We start from the raw sequence: 20,493 nt of genomic DNA, 5'->3' as shown, positions 1-20,493 counted from the left end.
AAAGTCACCCAGAACTGTGAGAGGTGAGCCATCCTCAGGGAAGGAACTTATCAAGGCATCAAGCTCATTGATGAACTCTCCAAGGGAACCTGGAGGGCGATAAATTATAAGGATGTTAAGCTTGAAAGGGCTGGTAACTGTGACAGCATGGAATTCAAATGAGGAAATAGACAGATGGGTCAGGGGAGAAAGAGAGAATGTCCACTTGGGAGAGATGAGGATTCCAGTGCCACCACCCCGCTGGCTCGATGCTCTAGGGGTATGCGAGAACACGTAGGCAGACGAGGAGAGAGCAGTAGGAGTAGCAGTGTTATCTGTGGTAATCCATGTTTCCGTCAGCGCCAGGAAGTCTAGGGACTGGAGGGTAGCATAGGCTGAGATGAACTCAGCCTTGTTGGCCGCAGACCGGCAGTTCCAGAGGCTGCCGGAGACCTGGAACTCCACGTGGGTCGTAGGCGCTGGGACCACCAGGTTAGAGTGGCAGCGACCACGCGGTGTGAAGCGTTTGTATAGCCTGTGCAGAGGGGAGAGAACAGGGATAGCCAGACACATAGTTGACAAGCTACAGAAGAGGCTACGCTAATGCAAAGGAGATTGGAATGACAAGTGGACTACACGTCTCGAATGTTCAGAAAGTTAAGCAACACTTTGAAATGCGCAGTGTGTATTAATGTATCCACTGAGTGTGTTAGCCAATGTCTGAATGTGTGTGTGTGTGTTTCTGTGTTTTACAGGTCAGGTCAGCCTGCCGGCCCCTCTTCTGCTTCCCTCTGGGGACACACACCTTCACCACACTGGGAAGTCACTCACCCTCACCTGCAGGTATGACACACATACACCCACACACGCATACTCACACGCACCCACAAACAAACACACACACACACACACACACACACATACTGAACCAACAAGTTCCCCAACAGAAAATATGTTTTAACTTACAGATGTAGGATCTTAATTTTAACCAGTTTGCTACAGCAGTAAAATAATCCCACAACAACAGGAAATGTAAATTATTATGTGGATTATAATTAATGGACATTTTTATAGGGGTTGATACATTTTTCTTAAGGGAAAATCAAGACTGAAATTTCAAAGTGGAAATTACAAATACATTACACATTTTAAATGTGGAAAGTTCTCATGCAACAGGGTGTTCAAATTAATATTCTACATCTGTACTCTATAGGGCCCCATCACAAGAGTCAGGAGTTGTTCCTGCCCACACAACCAGACAAGGAAATACTTGTTTTTTACAACTCTGGGGTTTTCTTGGTTAGGTCATATGGACAGAACAAAAAAGTGTAAATGCCTTTTTAAAATAGGCCATTCATTTTGATGATAGAGGTACGGGAAATAATCTGAACTCCCTGGCAAGCCTTACATCAAACATCCAACCGGTTCATGCCAACACCCCTCCCATGTAATTTATTAGCTCCTGGTCCTGCTCCAGTGGTTGGCTGTTCTCTGGCCTGCCAAGAAAGCCTGTCTGGCACCATTAGACAGCTAGGCCAGGATAAAGTAAGGAGAGGGAATGTAAAAGGGACTGCTGGAGCATCAGACCGTCAGACCACAGAGGCAGCTAGGCAGTTACACTCCCAGCCAGGAACCAGTGTGGTCCCCATTTATCAATCTGTTCCAAATTCCTCTGGGGGGCTGATGGGACCCCTGTCTGTCTGAAGTGCACACATTTGTTAAGCGTTTAGAGAGCCTTGCATCATTTTCTAGACACTTCAGGAAAGCTAACCCCTGTGGTCCTAATGCAACGCTTCCCTCCAAGGCCATGTGCTAAAACGTCCCCGGACTGAAACTATGGTTCCTAGCCTTTTGATGAGAGTTTGAAGTTGCTTGACCCAAGGCGCTGTAGGCAGAGGCAGTGGTATGCAGCGAGAAATGTTTCAAGCTCCTCTGGGATCGCTTTAATGGGACCTCAAAAACTGACATTGTTTGGAATATGTGTTATTTGAACACATCATCCCAGAGATCCCAGCCATGTGCAAGTCCAAGTTATCAAGATGACTCCAGATTATTGGAAGGGCCTTTAAACACTTTCCAATAAACATCATCTGAGAGGTCCTGAGGGAAGGGGCTGGACCTAATCAACTGCCAACCGGAACAAAATGGTGTGACACTGGAGAAATTCCCACAGAATAATTATTGCAAACCATTCATCTCTTTCTTTTCCTGAGAATATCCACTATCAAAAAAACAGAAAATACGCATAATCAGTCAGGTCAGGTCAAAGCCAAAATATTACACAGATATGAATAAGTTTAAATAAAAGTTCAGATGGATTCTTAAAGCTAGAATCCTTAGTTGCTACATCCATTTTTGGACTTAATTAATTGTATATACCCATTGATTCTTGAGGAATATAACTTATGTATGCCTCACGAGTTTAGTTAAACTGTTGTACCCCATCAGAAGCCAACATATAATCTTGTTTTAAACAATGTACATGTAAACAAACACTGTATCTTCTAAAAACATGGTTAAAACTATCATTTTGATATCATGGATGGTCCGTCCTTGCATCCGTAGCTCTGTCTATGAATTTAAAAGAGGTTACATTTTCTCCAGGCTAGGTGACGGCTTTGTTATTGCTTCAGTTAAGTATTCCAGCTTTAAGAGCTTGTGCCTGTAACTTTTGAGAGTATTTTTGTGTGCATAAATCAAGTGAGACAATGAAGGTATTTGACTTGGTGATGCTGCTGACCTGAGGGTGACGACCCAGAGCCCTAGTGGGGGTAGGAGGGTAATAAGAAAGTGATGATGCAGGTGGTCTGACTGACCCTCTCAGACCCTCTGTACTTTGTCGCTTGACTTAGATGTTGCCCTTAACCACAGATCTAGAATCCGATTTCCCTACCCTCAATCCACATTTTAACCATCAGGGAAACTAAATCATATCTGATCCTCTATCAGTTCTTAGGGCTTACTTCTGCTGTGTCTTTATCAGAGGTGCCGCCCAACTGCACTGGAGGATGCCTTGGCGGAACGTCACCTCGGAGGGGGTGCGCGTGGAGGAGTGTGAGCCCCGGGTGCACGCCCACTGCAGTAAGTTGCTGGTGAGCCACCTGAGCCCCAACGACACGGGCCTCTACAGCTGCAGGTACACCCAGCCCTCCGCCGACGTCAGCTCCACCTACATCTACGTCAAAGGTGAGTCCCGCTTTATACTGTTCAGACATTTCCCAGTGGTATAGCCCCTTGCATACAATGCTGTATTTGCAGCCCAACGGGTTTTACATACAGTATAAAGTGTATGCTGACAGAGTAAATCATCATTGTTGAGTTCTATAATGACATTCTTGCGTGAAGTAGTGCCCTGCTCGGGCATGAATTTTAAGCCCAAGCACTACCCATGCCCACGACGTTCAGGCCCTACCCTACCCAGGCCTGATTGCTTCTGCCACATTTTAGGGCTGGGACTTGCCTGAACGCGAAATAAGAAATAACTTATTTTGTTAGGATCCATTAGCCGTCTCTGTCTGTTCTCCCCCTCTCTGCGCTGCTCGCTCTGCATGCGCTCTGTGCACGGCTCTGCTTGTGTGAGTATCCATAGCAATGCCTCTGCTTGCTGTTATGCTCAGTGACAAGACAGAGAGCAGTTAGCTGTAAACTAGCTACTTTTTCTCCCTCTAAACACCGACAAAACTCAAGGAACATTACTTTTTCTGTTAAAATATTCTCTCCTGTGGACTCGGTCAATGTTCTAGTCTTATATTTGATGAGGTTCAAGCACTTCTGACACCATGATATGTACTTTGAAGCAAAACACGAGCAATTGGCTCAGCTTCAAAATGTTAATGATCAGTTTAGTGATACCCGAGCCCTACCCGTACCCTAGTAATTGCTGAAAAAACAGGCCCTTCCCAGCCCTAACCAGATGTATAATGTTGGGGCCCATCAGGCTCAGGTCAGGTAGCAGAGCTCTAGCGTGAAGTCCATAATAAGCCAATCGCTCCCAGCGTGTGAAAATTGATATGAAAAGGATCTCCCTTTGTGATTTAAATAGGTTGTTGGATTCTGTTCATTTTAACGCCGATAAGGACCTTTTTCACTTCTGATTTATGTTTTTTTTTCATCTTTTTCGTTAGAGTTGGTTTGTTTCAGAACAGCATAAGTTCAACAAATTCCCTCTAAAGAACAGGGGGTGATTTTAAATGGACCGACGCCTACAGTGCAGTACGGTTTAAACTGAGCCAGCTATTAGAACAACAGAGGCTCTTAAGGGCCAGGCTAGAGCCATGGTCACTGAGCAGCCTGACATCTTCCTGCATGATACAGGAGCTGGAAGCCAGCCAGTCTTTCAGAAAAAAAGACGGAATAAGATAAAAAATATATATTTAGCAGACAACAACAGCCATAACTCTCCACATGTAAAGAGGATGGTTTGTAATTATAGATATATGACTGTATGTTGAGAGGGGATTTTTTATTTTAAGGAGTCTAGTCCAAGCCATACAGAACTGAGGTGTGCCTCTAACAGAGAGAAAGGCTTTCCCCCGCTTCCTGACTCCTTCTGGGACAAGGAAGGAGAGTGTATCGCATTGGAAGCCCTTGTCATTGGCTATTATTTCCGGCTTCTGTTTTTCCAGTCAGTCTCACCTGGAGCCTCGCACGACACCAGCTATGGTCTCTCCCATGTTATAGGCTTAGTCCTCCCTCAAAATTTGGAGAATGACCTCTACGAAACAGACAAACTGCACGTACAAACACTTGCAAATAGCTCCTTAGTGAGAGCATTGCAAGGCAACAATAAATACCTTAAAACATTACCATAGTTGAGATTGCCATCAGTGTCCCTTCAAAAATCTCAAGGTCTTAGTCTGAGGGACTGTGGTGGGGATCGGTCTCATGGAACATCTGGGCAGAAAGATAAGAATGACAAGCCTGACGAATAACCTTTTCTGGATGAAACAAACAGTGAGTTCCTTTCTATCTCTGTCTGGACATATATTTTTTCCAGGACATCTTTTTGTCCAGCTCCTGTGATGTGTGTGCACAAATGTTTCTTAATATCCTGCCTTCAGAACAGATGCTGATATTTAGAGCCAACTTAAAATTGCGATGCAAAAAGTACTAGACTCCTTAGGTGGAGGTCCTAGTCTGATTCCCTAGCTGCTCTCTCTGCCTCCTCTGGCGATCTGACAGCCTGGTAGCCCCGTGTTTAGTCTAACCAGGCCTCTTTCAAAGACATTCAACTGTTTATTAGATCATTTTCCATATTTGTTTTACAAATACTAGTCCATTTTATCACGCCAAAACAGCTCAGCCTCGCACAAATCACTCAAGTATTTGTGTAACTGCAAAGTTCACACAGCAGGTCTGTGAAAGAACAGTCAGAGAGGCATTCGATGCCTGCCCTGGTGAGAAAGACTGGAGCTGTGATAGAGCTATCATAGCTATCTCCACCCTGTTTCTTTATCCAAAGCTGCACCTAGCAGGAGGAGCAGGAGGGGGTTTGGAGAATGAGCTGATCTCACTAGTCGGGAGATTCTGTTTGATCTCTGTGTGAGATAGATGGCCTGACATTACCCTGACTCTACTGAACTTAAAAAACAGATTTGAAAGAATCATTTTCCCCCCCAACTTTTTTGTTGTTTTTGTTGGTACTTTTACCCCTTTGTCGTGATATCCAATTGGTTGTTACAGTCTTGTCCCATCGCTGCAACCCCCTGACGGACTCGCAAGAGCCATCTGTTCTCCTAAACACGACCCTGCCAAGCCGCACTGCTTCTTAACACATTGCTCGCTTAACCCGGAAGCCAGCCACACCAATGTGTGGGAGGAAACACTGTCCAGCTGGCGACCGTTGTCAGCTTGCAGGCACCCGGCCCGCCACAAGGAGTCGCTAGAGCTCGATGGGCCAAACCCTCACCTAACCCGGACCAATTGTGCGCCGCCTCATGGGTCTCCCAGTCACGTCCAGCTGTGAGACAGCCTGGGATTGAATCCGGGTCTGTAGTGATGCCTCAAGCACTGCGTTGCAGTGCCGTAGACAGCTGCGCCACTCGGGAGGCTCACCCCTACTTTTAATAAAATACAGCTAATTAAATTAATTAAATTCATAGAGTAATTATTGATACTCTCTTTCATTTGTTCTACAGATCACCAGCATCCGTTTGTGGAGCACCATTTCCCCATTCCAAACACCTTGTTTACATTCAGACATGAGGCCACCCTAGTGATTCCCTGTAGAACAACTTCTCCTGACCAGATTGTCACTCTTGAAGGGGTAAGACTTTTTATGATTATTAGTTTCTGTATTCACATTCTTCATTCACATTCTTCTTTCACAAGAGAGCAAATGTTAGCATTTATTATGATACTAACCAATGTTGACCAGTTGTACACGTATGGGCATCAGACTGATTACTTTACCAGAGTGTACCTTAACATTTTCTGAAAGAGAAGTCTGCCATTGACGTCACTAAAGTCAAGATCGCAAAGAGACATGATAAACACAGGCGCTCTGCACTATGGGCATCTTAGGAGTTCTCACACCCATCAAACGGTAGGCCACTCAAGCATTCGGGAACAGACAGTGGCCACAGAGAGGGGAAGCTCAGGGGCAGGAGAGGGAGTCATCCTGTCTGCTTCCTGCTAAGAACAGGAAGGTCCTCCAATATATTTTTTCTGCAGAATACAATCTCTCTCTAAATATAGAAGACCTCCTGTTTTAAATATCTTGTCCAGGAAATGCTAGTCTAAAAAGCAATACATACAGTGGCTTGCGAAAGTATTCACCCACTTGGCATTTTTCCTATTTTGTTGCCTTAAAACCTGGAATTCAAATGTATTTTTGGGGGGGTTTGTATCATTTTATTTACAAAACATGCCTACCACTTTAAAGATGAAAAATATTTTTTATTGTGAAATAAACAAGAAATATCACAAAAAACAGAAAACTTGAAGTCAATACCCCAAAGTCAATACTTTGTAGAGTCACCTTTGGCAGAAATTACAGCTGCAAGTCTATTGGGGTATGTCTCTATAAGCTTGGCACATCAAGCCACTGGGATTTTTTCCCATTCTTCAAGGCAAAACTGTTCCAGCTCCTTCAAGTTGGATGGGTTCCGCTGATGGACAGCAATTTTAAGTCATACCACAGATTCTCAATTGGATTGAGGTCTGGGCTTTGACTAGGCCATTCCAAGACATTTAAATGTTTCCCCTTAAACTACTCGAGTGTTGCTTTAGCAGTATGCTTAGGGCCATTGTCCTGCTGGAAGGTGAACCTCCGTCCCAGTCTCAAATCTCTGGAAGACTGAAACAAGTTTCCCTCAAGAATTTCCCTGTATTTAGCGGCATCCATCATTCCTTCAATTCTGACCAGTTTCCCAGTCCCTGCCGATGAAAAACATCCCCACAGCATGATGCTGCCACCACCATGCTTCACTGTGGGGATGTTGTTCTCGGGGTGATGAGAGTTGTTGGGTTTGTGCCAGACATAGCATTTTCCTTGATGGCCAAAAACTAAATTTTAGTCTCATCTGACCAGAGTACCTTCTTCCATATGTTTGGGGAGTCTCCCACGTGCCTTTTGACAAACACCAAACGTGTTTGCTTATTTCTTTCTCTAAGCAATGGCTTTTTTTCTGGCCACTCTTCTGTAAAGCCCAGCTCTGTGGAGTGTACGGCTTAAAGTGGTCCTATGGACAGAGATCATGTGACAGATCATGTGACACTTAGATTGCACACAGGTGGACTTTATTTAACTAATTATGTGACTTCTGAACGTAATTGGTTGCACCAGATCTTATTTAGGGGCTTCATAGCAAAGGGGGTGAATACATATGCACGCACCACTTTTCCGTTTTACATTTTTTACATTTCTTTGAAGCAATTTTTTTTTTTCATTACACTTCACCAATGTGAACTATTTTGTGTATGTCCATTACATGAAATCCAAATAAAAATCAATTTAAATTACAGGGTGAAATGCAACAAAGTAGGAAAAACGCCAAGGGGAATGAATACTTTTGCAAGGCACTGTATCCAATCAAAAACAACAGGCCGGGGCCTCCCAAGTGGCGCAGCTGTCTAAGGCGCCTGATCGTAATTGGATAGTAGTTGGATAACATGAAATTGTGGAGAAAAAGGGGGTAGAATCAAAATTTAAAAAACAATAGCCCGATGATGCTCCTGAGGAAGGTTAAGTGGTTTTTAATAAAACTATAGGAGGAAATCTCTCTCGAAGGAGCTGGGTGTAGGGTACTGGGTCACAGTGACCAAGCTCCTTGTCTTATTACAGTATCCTATAACAAGAAACGGCCTTCCTATAAATTATGTGCAACAATGAACAGAGTGCGTCTTCTGCTGCATGTTGACATGATGCCAGACCTCATGTCTTGTTCGGATGGCAAAGTTAGTGGGCTGTGTGACCTCCCTGCTACTGGAAGATCTCTGGCATTTCTCCTTCCTTCCTCCCTACTTCCTTCCTTCCCCTCTCGCTTCTCTCCCAGCAGCATAACACTTGGCTGGAGAACAAACAACCGCAGTGGTAAGCCTTGGCCACGTCCATCCATTTCATCCCTTGTTCAAAGTCAACAGTGCTCCGTGCATCGCTGTGTGGATAATTGCGATAGTTACACTCCATAAAACCATGAAAATGAATCAGAAGTCGGTTCTAACGGGCTGTCATCTCCAGCTGAGCTCACTGGAGTGTGGAGTTTCATATCAAAGCCAGTTGCCCACATCGTATTTTAGTCTGACTGGCTGAGTGCTTTTTAAAGACTTGCAGAACTAGAAGTGTGACTAAACATATAATCCCTTTGACAAACACTTTGCTACCTGTCTCTTCTTTCAGCTGCCACCCTTATCAGAGGAGATAGAACAATCGAAGGAATGGGACCCCAAAATAGGCTTTGTGATCCCATATGGTCCCTACGATTCCTTTCGTCTCCTGACCTGTGTCACCAGCGTCAACGGCCAACAGGTCCAGTCACAGTACATCCCTCTGAGGCAAAGTGAGTAACTTCTCCTTTTCTAATTGAGCTTTTAACCTTGTATTGCAGTGGGCTAAATCAGGGTTACACAGAGTGTTTCTTGGTAGTCTAAAACAAATCTACTTTGACACAAAAGTATACACCTCACACACATGTTTATGGGCTTAAAAAAAGAATACTCCTGTACCATGTCAGATATAGAGTTGAAATAAAAATAGCATCCCAATATTACACTTGATATACACTACCGTTCAAAAGTTTGGGGTCACTTAGAAATGTTCTTGTTTTTTGAGTTGCAAAATGAATAGGAAATATAGGTTAGAAATCATTATTTTTAATTGAAATAATAATTGTGTCCTTCAAACTTTGCTTTCGTCAAAGAATCCTCAATTTGCAGCAATTACAGCCTTGCATACCTTTGGCATTCTAGTTGTCAATTTGTGGAGGTAATCTGAAGAGATTTCACCCCATGCTTCCTGAAGCACCTCCCACAAGTTGGATTGGCTTGATGGGCACTTCTTACGTACCATACGGTCAAGCTGCTCCCACAACTGCTCAATAAGGTTGAGATCTGGTGACTGTGCTGGCCACTCCATTATAGACAGAATACCAGCTGACTGCTTCTTCCCTAAATAGTTATTGCATAGTTTGGAGCTGTGCTTTGGGTCATTGTGCTGTTGTAGGAGGAAATTGGCTCCAATTAAGCTCCTTTTACCCTGTACAAATCTCCCAATTTACCACCACCGAAGCACCCCCAGACCATCACATTGCCTCCACCATGCTTGACAGATGACGTCAAGCACTCCTCTAGCATCTTTTCATTTTTTCTGCGTCTCACAAATGTTATTATTTGTGATCCGAACACCTCAAACTTAGATTTGTCTGTCCATAACACTTTTTTCCAATCTTCCTCTGTCCAGTGTCTATGTTCTTTTGTCCATCTTAATCTTTTCTTTTTATTGGCCAGTCTGAGATATGTATTTTTCTTTGCAACTCTGCCTAGAAGGCCAGTATCCCAGAGTTGCCTCTTCACTGTTGATGTTGAGACTGGTGTTTTGCAGGTACTATTTAATGAACATGCAGGTTGAGGACTTGTGAGGCGTCTGTTTCTCAAACTAGACACTCTAATGTACTTGTCCTCTTACTCAGTTGTGCACCGGGGCCTCCCACTCCTCTTTCTATTCTGGTTAGAGCCAGTTTACTCTGTTCTGTGAAGGGAGTAGAACACAGCGTTGTACAATATCTTCAGTTTCTTGGCAATTTCTCGCATGGAATAGTCTTCATTTCTCAGAACAAGAATAGACTGACGAGTTTAAAAAGAAAGGTATTTGTTTCTGGCCATTTTGAGCCTGTAATCAAACCCACAAATGCTGATGCTCCAGATACTCAACTAGGCTAAAGAAGGCCAGTTGTATTGCTTCTTTAATCAAGACAACAGTTTTTAGCTGTGCTAACATAATTGCAAAAGGGTTTTCTAATGATCAATTAGCCTTTTAAAATGATAAACTTGGATTAGCTAACACAACGTGCCATTGGAACACAGGAGTGATGGTTGCTGATAATGGGCCTCTGTACACCTACGTAGATATTCTATAAAAAATAGAATATATTCCAGCTACAATAGTCATTTCCAACATTAACAATGTCTACACTATATTTCTGATCAATTTGATGTTATGTTAATGGTCAAAAACTTGGCTTTTCTTTCAAAAACAAGGACATTTCTAAGTGACCCCAAACTTTTGAACGGTAGTGTACATTACAGAAGTCTGAAATATAACAAAACCTTTTCACATAGAAACATCAGATTGTCTGAGGGTTTCTTTAAACAATGTTTATTAATTATGAAATTATGAAAAATTTTAGTAACATTCCACCCATGAAGCCACTCGGTCATGTGACTGCAGGAAAGGGCTACGAGAGACAGAGGGATTACTGAGGATGTTGCTTCATTTTCACTGTGTCTTCCCTTCTAACTCTGCTTGCATAGCCAACTCCCTGAGGAACGTAAAGATCAACCATGAACGACTCAAGCTGTTAGTGGGAGATACTCTGGTCCTCAACTGCTCTGCAGAGACCACCTTTAACGGAAGGATCAACTTCCAATGGGAATACCCAAAGAGGATGGTAAGTTCTTAGTCATTCAACATCTTTTAAGATTACTGGTCAATTACTGGTCAATGTTTCAGGGTTGTTGATGAATGCCTTTGCGTCCCCAGGTCAATCGGAACCCCACCGTCAATAAGATCAGAGAGAATCCGGCTTTGATCACCAGGATGTACAAAGCCATCACCTTGTCCAACATCACCATGGACGACAGGGGCACGTACAGGTGCACGGCAGAGATAGGGAACGCTGAGATGGGGAAAAAGAAGCACGCCTCAGCCAAGGTCACCATCTACGGTGGGTCAGTGTTTTAGGAACTGGTACTGCGAGAAGGCAAGGTCTCACTGAGCTAAGGCAGAGACGGACATAACTCCATTGTAAGGGTCATCTTGGGCATTCATTGTGTGACCTCATTGATAGTACATTTATACTGTTGTTTTTCAACAGTCGTTTTAATGCTTTCATCATTGGTCTTCTCCCGTGTGATTTCAGAACATCCATACCTGAATGTGTCCTATAAGAATGAATGGGCCAGGAGAGTAGTCTACACAGAGGGTAGAAACAAGCTGATGTTTGAACCCAAGGTCAATGCACTGCCACCACCCGACACTATGACATGGTAAGACTGAGTTCAGCTGCTGGGACATTCCACTGCGTGTATTGTCAACTCCTGATGAATATAATAGCTCTGTTGTGACTGTGTGCACTAAACTAAAGCATGCGAGTATTTGATTTGGGATATAGAGTTGCTCACTAATTATCATCACAACAAACAAACCAAAGAAATGCATGAAATGAAATGTATGAGATGTATGCATTCACTACTGGAAGTCGCTCTGGATAAGAGCGTCTGCTAAAATGACTAAAATGTAAAAAAATGTAAAACAACTTTCATATCAGTACATTATGATGAGCTGAACTTCTAAAGCAAATGTTGGTGTATCTCGTTCCCAGGTATAAGGATGGCGTCCCCATCAACGAAAACTCCACTTGTTACGAGTCTTCAGGCTACAACCTACTCATCAAGGACGTGAAGCAGAAGGATGCCGGGGTCTTCACCATCGCCTTGGGCAACAAGGAGAGAGGCCTCTACAGGAATCTCAGCTACACTCTGGTAGTCCAAGGTAAAGCTCATTTTAAATCGCCGCTCTATCCCATCCTATACCCCATACCTTGTCCTTCCAAATGACTGGCCATCCTGAGGAAATGAAGCAATGGCCTGGACTTTGGGCCTCAGCATTTCGACCAGCATCGGCACATTGGGTTCAAGCCCCCGGTTGGTCCTGGCCTGCAGTATGACAGGAACCCAGCCTCTCTAGCTCCTCACGTATAGGTGCATGGCTGAGATGGGGAACAAGAAGCACGCCTCAGCCAAGGTCACCATCTACGGTGGGTCAGTGTGTTCGGAACTGGTACTGCGTGAAGGCAAGGTCTCACTGAGCTAAGGCAGGGACGGACATAACTCCATTGTAAGCGTCATCTTGGGCAATCATTTGTTTACATCCTCTCCATGTGTATGTAGCCCATCTGGCCCAGCACCACTCGTATAAACAACCGTGTTCTGTACATTATATAGGGCTATTTGGGTACTTTATATGCTTTAGCAAAGACTGTTCAAACAAATATATTGTAATGATTGCCATGTAAATACTGATGGTTGTTAACACCAGCGGTTGTAGAAGTGGTCGGTGTTATGTTCTGGGGCTTTGATTGTGTGTTGGATGGAGAGGCGAGGAGTGCAATCTGTCTGCCCTTAAGAACTCTGTTGAGCAACACGTGTGCCACTCAGATACTACTCCAAGCTGGCGACGGGGGGCAATAGAACGCATAACAAAGTATTTCCATCCCATTCCCCGCACATTACCCAGGAATCCCCCTGTCATGCCAAAGTGGAAAGATCAGCCCCCTCTCTCCCCCATATAAATGTTATCTATGGACACTTGCTGTCCCGATTGCTCAACGCAACATAGTTGTTGGAATGGCAAAAATAATGACCCACTCTCCCAGACAAAAACAATGGAAGGAGAAATCAAGAAAGATTCCTGGGAACAGTTAGGAAACAATTTTAAACGTCGTTCATCAAGCGTTTGAAGTTCAGCCCCAGTGCTTCAGATCTCAAATATTCAGCAGCCGGGGCTTGAACTGAGGACATTGCTGAGAGAAACCATGTTACGACTTCAGCCTCAGCCTCACCAATGCATGCAGGCATACAAACACACACACACACACACACACACACACACACACACACACACACACACACACACACACACACACACACACACACACACACACACACACACACACACACACACACACACACACACACACACACACTGACTGGTTGACAATGATTAACTGATGTGAACATTTTCCTGGAGGTGGCATCCAGTCTGTCTGTCCGTCCGCCAGTCAGTCTGGTGTTGATTACTGCTGTGTTCTCCCACACTCCTGATCCACTGACCTGGGCCTGGGCATAGGGCCACATCTGTCCCAGAGGCAGCAGGGTAGAGGTCAGGCTCTGAGACACTGTGACACCCTGATGTGATGGACAACCACAGGGTATCAGGGCTATGCAATCACTCAGCCATTTTCAAGCACTTCAAAGCCCACTCTCTGAGGCTAGATGACAACTGGATGTTGATGGGACCTTTTCCATAGTTATTCATCATGATGACGGACCTGTATCTTTATAAAGACATGATGACCTCCAACAGCCAGGTAGAGTGTAACGGTTAATGCAACCGTGTCTGATCTCTTTGTCTGTGTCTCAGTGAGGCCTATGATCTCAGAAGAGGAGGTGGCCTCGGTGGACGTCCAACCGTACATGTTCGGCAAGCAGCACCAGCTAACCTGCACCGCCTTTGGAGTGCCCATGCCCGACGTCACGTGGCTCTGGCAACCATGCCATCCTGACCCCACCGACAAAGAGTGAGTCACCGACACACCATCCTGGCTTGTTTATCCGGGGGTGGGGGGGTTGAACTAAATCATTAACTAAACTGCGAAGACCATTTTCTTTGAATTCTCCTACTGCATCAGTGCCTTTTAACCTTAACGCTTCCAGTAACACAATTCTGCATTCTTCACTTCTTGTCTTTCACTTTCACAATGTTCCTTCATTGGTAATGTACTTTCATTGTTTTCCTGTAAACCATAAGAATACCACAGACCTGGGAAGATACAGTATCAAGGCTTTGCACAATCATAAGGCACAACTCCCAAGGTCCAAAGCAATAAACTCAGAACTGAGATGAAAGTCCTATATTTTTTCCTCAAACGACCCAGCCCATGGATCAAAAGGATACTTAGTCACCAAGACCATCTGACTAGAGTTTCGAATGACAGAAACGGACAGTTTCATGTGGAGAACAGAGATAGGTCACAGGGAGGTTTGTGTGTTTTCTCATCCTGGGGTCACTGTGCATTTCTAGTTATTTCTGTAGGTATGGTGAAACACTGCCTTGTCCACACTGCCTTGAGTTTTATTGTCCACTCTCGGGCCTGTATGAATAGACATGATTGGTAAAGCAGACCAGCTTTGTCTTAGCCAGTGCACCTCCTGGTTATGTTTTGGATGAGTGTTTAGGTTTGTTGGACGCTAAGCTCAGCTGTCACAGTATTGGAACTGGATCGTACAGACAGACAGACAGACAGACACACACACACACACACACACACACACACACACACACACACACACACACACGCACAGACGCACATACAAAGACAAACAGACACACAGACACACATACAAAGACAAACAGACAGACAGACACACATACAAAGACAAACAGACACACAGACAGACACACATACAAAGACAGACAGACAGACGCGCAAATAAAGACAGACGCACATACAAAGACAGACGCACATACAAAGACAGACGCACATACAAAGACAGACGCACATACAAAGACAGACACAAAACCAGATCATCGTATGAGTCTGGAGTCCAGAACCACCGGGCAAGCCCGGGGCTCCTTCTCCATAAACATGCCTGCATCCTTTTAATTGACTCTGGCCCAGAATACAAACATTTATCAAAGAAATGCAGCCCCGGAGAATTCCCCACTCATTTGTGGCCGTTGGCTCTGTGGGCGGGGAGTGAGGATATATTAGTCTCAGACTCCCCGAGCTTTTAGAGAGCTGAACGGGACAGAGCGTGTGGTATGAGTGACTGGGCGTGAATGTCGACCTGCTAGTGAACCTTTAACAACATGAACATTCCCTGAAAGCCAGAGCAGCCAGAACACAGTCAGTGACAGCAGGGGTCCTTTCTGAAGGCGTAAGATCAGGCAAACAATGGCCCATTACCGCGGGATTACCAGGACCCAACACCGCTAGAAAAACACGTCTCTGGACGGCCTCACAACGGAGGGCCTGATTTATGTTACACTTCATGCGCTTTAGCTTGACAAGTGCTTCTGTTAATTATCCATAATTATTGGTTAAAAAACCCACTCTTGGTATGCCAAATTTGTGACAGAAATAATGGCGGAGGGTCAAGCTGTGTCAAAGTGCCCCGTTTCTGCAGTCCTAAAGATAATCAACTCTGGCAATGGAAACAGTGGCTCATAAACGTTTGACGCTGAAAAGGGCTTGTTTTTTCAGCAGCTAATGAGGGAGTGGCTTCAGACAGAGAAACAGCCCAGGCCAGCCGTGGCCTGATTGGAGGCAGATTGAGCCAACTGTTTGTTTTATACAGTTCAGACCCACTTCAAGTACCTGTCACTGCAAATTGGCCACTTATCATTTCAGGATGGGACCTCGAATAAATCACAAATCACAGTCCCCTTGTGGTTGGGGAAGCGTAACGTCTCAGATAGCAGTTGGGAGTTAAAGAAAGAGTGATTGGGAGATGGGGCGAGATGAAGGGGGGGTTCTTTATCAGCAGCAGGGTAAGATGGTATCAGCTGTCCCTTGTTGACCCAATAAGGTTTGGGGAACAGGCTTATCTCCTCTGGCCAGAGAGTGGGGGGGGGTTTCCTGTTCGAGGTGACGCATAGCCCGCAGCATACCACCATGCACTGCTGAATTGCCTCTGAAGCTAATCAAATCAAATCAAATGTTATTTGTCACATGCGCTGAATAAAACAGGTGTAGAACTTACCGTGAAATGCTTGCTTAAAAGCCCCTAACCAACAATGCAGTTCAAGAAATAGAGTTAAGAAAATATTTACTAAATAAACTAAAGTAAAAAAATTGAATCAAAAAGTAACACAAGAAAATTACAAAACAATAACGAGGCTCTATACAGGGGGTACCGGTACTGAGTCAATGTGTGGGGGTACAGGTTAGTCGAGGTGAAAGCAGGGTTGGTCCTGGTCAGTCCCTGGATGGGAGACCAGATGCTGCTGGGAGTTGTGTTGAATGGCCAGTAGGAGGCATTCTTTCCTCTGGTCTAAAAAAAATATATAATATCCCAATGCCCCAGGGCAGTGATTGGGGACATTGCCCTGTGTAGGGTGCCGTCTTTTGGATGGGATGTTAAACGGGTGTCCTGACTCTCTGTGTGTTCACGAAAGATCCCATGGCACTTATTGTAGGGGTGTTAATCCCGGCTAAATTCCCAATCTGGCCCAATCTGGCCCTCATCATGGCCACCTAATCATCCCCAACTTCCAGTTGTCTCATTTATTCCCCCTCCGCTCCACTGTAACTATTCCCCAGGTCGTTGCTGTAAATGAGAATGTGCTCTCAGTCAATTTACCTGGTCAAATAAGGGATAAATAAAAAGCATAGCATGGGGCTTCCTGTCACACTGCTGCCTCGCTCCTTACCAGCCTGATTGTTCCCCTCAGCAGGCAGTCTGGTTTTACTGGGCTGTAGCTCACTGCATCCTAAAAGGCCATACAAAAGCTATGGTGTTAGTCAGAGCTTCTTAGGGTTTAATTCCTGCTGTTTCAGAGTGACACATTGTCAAACCGTTTGGACAGCTATCGCTGGTCCATATTATCAATCGATGGTCCATAGTATCATTTCTGGTTCCCACTAATTAAACACAAGAAATTATGTCATGGCCACACAGCATCCTGCTCTAACAGTCTCCTGTCCAATATTCTGTACTAATTGACAAAACTGAGTTCATACTTTAGGTAACCTGCAGCCGTTTCGTCTAGTTGAGTAATCACTGATTTCCTCTGTCCTATAGGTGCACCCTTTACACTGAGCCAATCCCAGTTCAACTGGACGATAAGGGGAACTACTCACACAACTGGATTGAGAGCATAAACAACCAAACTGAACTGGTGAAAGGAAAGAACAAGGTATGTATATAATATGGCTTTGATCTCATTAGATTTGCAACCTGAAACTGCTTAACGTTGTACAACTTAGAACAATAGTTCATGTGGGTGTACTTTTCATATATGAGTCAGGTTTGATAAATACACTGTAATCTGAGCAGAAATGTCAATGTCAATGACAAAATAGTTGTGCAATTAAAAAAAAAATGATTTCACCTTTATTTAACCAGGTAAGCTAGTTGAGAACAAGTTCTCATTTACAACTGCGACCTGGCCAAGATAAAGCAAAGCAGTGCGACACAAACAACAACACAGAGTTACACATGGAATAAACATATACAACAATTACTTTGAGATGTACTGTGTGAGAAAGGGATTTAGAGTAAATGGCTATAGAGAGGCCTCGGAGAGACGAACACTGACGTGGAAATCTCCATGACCGTTCTCTTTGTGATGGCAACATCTGAAAACAATAAATCTAGGCAATCCCCATCCTCATATTGGCAGTTCTAGAATGATTAATTCTATCTGAATCACTTGAGACTTATGTAACTGTGACCAAAAGTTATGGAAGGATCATCAATATGTATAATGAAATATAGTACAGTCTGTACAGTACATTGTAAATACAGTTCATTTATACATTGTAATATAAAACATGTACAGAGAAAAAGCTATATATGGTAAAATACATTTAGCGTATACCAGTAGGCATATTTATGACACGGAAACCCACTTTATTGTTTACGCTGCAGAAACTGCCACTAAATCAACTTATCCGTCATTTCGTATAAACTGTCTGCAACAAACAGGCCATCATATCTGACATGATTTGCTTTTTATTAAAAGAAGCCCCTTAGCCTTCAATTAAGGTCAACGCAAGTCGAGCGCCAGAACTGCCATGAAGAAAAAGCATTTTGGCTCTTTTCAGTGCTGCTCTCTTGAATCGTTTGTCCGTCTGCCCCATTAACTGAAAGACACAGTTCATTTCACGCTGCTGGAGTGAAAAACACCCTCAGAACAAAACGCAGATTTTGGATCTAAAGCAGCTAGGCCTGTAAATGATACAGCTGCCTAGTCTGCCAGAGAGCACTGTTTATTCTGACATCAGTGGATCTTTGTCTGTTGGAACACTGAGGCCTGTGGAGCTCCTCGTAAAACAGCCCAGTACAGCCGTATGCGTGTGCAGACAGCGGAGAATGGACTTTTATAGGTTCCCTCCTAACTCCGCTGACCTTTTTGAAGAGATCAGCCGTAATCGCTGGAACTACTGAAACAAAGTTTGGAAATTGAAATAATTGGTTATTTTCATTGTTTTCATCATATCTGTATTATTTGACTATAGCTGAATGTAATGGTTCCACAAGAGGTATGCAAATAATTACCATCTTAAAAGTGTTGACCTGGGACACCTTGACCATATAACCACACAACTATTAGTTCCTACGTCTCCAATAGAAGTTTCTGCAATTTGCCCTGCAGTTTACTAAACACTCGATCACTTCCTCTCACAAGAAATGGACCACGTCTTGGCATGCGTTCCCAAAGCATACTGACCATGGAGACTGTAGACATTACAGCACATGTCCTAGAGGAGCTTGTTACCAAAACCATTCACTCCAAACGTAATTAAGTGCAGGCCTCAACTGTTTTCCCCAAAAGCCCATCTATAGGATTAGTTGAAAGACAGCCGTTCCAACACACTAAGTCAAATTGGGACATAAATCTAGCCAGCATATAAGCATTTCAGCAGCACAAGCAAACCTATCACCGAAGAAAATACTGGTAATATTAAGTCCTTACCCAAACACGTATGCTGGTGTGGTAAACTTTATGAAATTGTATTTCTCCAGCTTTCCCCTATAGGAGATTTATGAAGGTGTTTCCTCCCTCTGATGATGCACGGTTGAAGGGATTTCGAATCATGCAAATGGTATACATACGGTAAATAACAGGACTCATGCTAATGGTATACATACTGAAAAGAACGGGAATCATGCTAATGGTATACATACTGTAAAGAACGGGAATCATGCTAATGGTATACATACTGTAAAGAACGGGAATCATGCTAATGGTATACATACTGTAAAGAACGGGAATCATGCTAATGGTATACATACTGTAAAGAACGGGAATCATGCTAATGGTATACATACTGTAAAGAACGGGAATCATGCTAATGGTATACATACTGTAAAGAACGGGAATCATGCTAATGGTATACATACTGTAAAGAACGGGAATCATGCTAATGGTATACATACTGTAAAGAACGGGAATCATGCTAATGGTATACATACTGTAAAGAACGGGAATCATGCTAATGGTATACATACTGTAAAGAACGGGAATCATGCTAATGGTATACATACTGTAAAGAACGGGAATCATGCTAATGGTATACATACTGTAAAGAACGGGAATTATGCTAATGGTATACATACTGTAAAGAACGGGAATCATGCTAATGGTATACATACGGTAAATAACGGGACTCATGCTAATGGTATACAGTACATACTGTAAAGAACGGGAATCATGCTAATGGTATACATACTGTAAAGAACGGGAATCATGCTAATGGTATACATACTGTAAAGAACGGGAATCATGCTAATGGTATACATACTGTAAAGAATGGGAATCATGCTAATGGTATACATACTGTAAATAACAGGAATCATGCTAATGGTATACATACTGTAAAGAATGGGAATCATGCTAATGGTATACATACTGTAAATAACAGGAATCATGCTAATGGTATACTGTACATATTGTAAGGAACAGGAATCATGCTAATGGTATACTGTACATATTGTAAGGAACAGGAATCATGCTAATGGTATACATACTGTAAAGAACAGGAATCATGCTAATGGTATACATACTGTAAAGAACAGGAGTCATGCTAATGGTATACATACTGTAAAGAACAGGAAGGCCTGCACACTGCTTGTGCTCCCAATTCACCACTTTATTGACTACCTATCGATCTGAAACGGATATCCTTCAGGTACAATACAGTACACACCTAGTAATAGAGGGCTTAGGCTTCATTCACTTCTAACACTACCAATCTCTGATGGACATAAATAGGGAGGCTCTCCTTATTTACAAGCGCTTGTGGCCCAAACACCAGTGTTTTATAGGGGTGAGGACTAAGGGTCAGTGAT

General features: G+C 43.6%; 1 protein-coding gene across 1 annotated transcript in view; it reads left to right on the top strand.

The window, feature by feature from the left end:
- The window catches only part of LOC115172609 (vascular endothelial growth factor receptor kdr-like), an 80,173-nt gene that overhangs the window by 18,423 nt on the left and 41,257 nt on the right, over nt 1-20,493 (top strand). Inside the window, exons 2-11 of the mRNA XM_029730220.1 lie at nt 735-822; nt 2,963-3,165; nt 6,117-6,244; nt 8,819-8,978; nt 10,948-11,084; nt 11,177-11,360; nt 11,556-11,682; nt 12,018-12,187; nt 13,838-13,994; nt 17,221-17,335. Coding sequence (XP_029586080.1) covers nt 735-822; nt 2,963-3,165; nt 6,117-6,244; nt 8,819-8,978; nt 10,948-11,084; nt 11,177-11,360; nt 11,556-11,682; nt 12,018-12,187; nt 13,838-13,994; nt 17,221-17,335 — 1,469 coding nt within the window. The remainder of the gene's footprint in view (nt 1-734; nt 823-2,962; nt 3,166-6,116; nt 6,245-8,818; nt 8,979-10,947; nt 11,085-11,176; nt 11,361-11,555; nt 11,683-12,017; nt 12,188-13,837; nt 13,995-17,220; nt 17,336-20,493) is intronic.

Source organism: Salmo trutta, chromosome 3 (genome assembly GCF_901001165.1).
Source record: "Salmo trutta chromosome 3, fSalTru1.1, whole genome shotgun sequence".
Taxonomy (NCBI): Eukaryota; Metazoa; Chordata; class Actinopteri; order Salmoniformes; family Salmonidae; genus Salmo; species Salmo trutta.
Note: the sequence above shows the minus strand (reverse complement) of the source record. Positions and strands in the feature narration are given on the sequence as shown.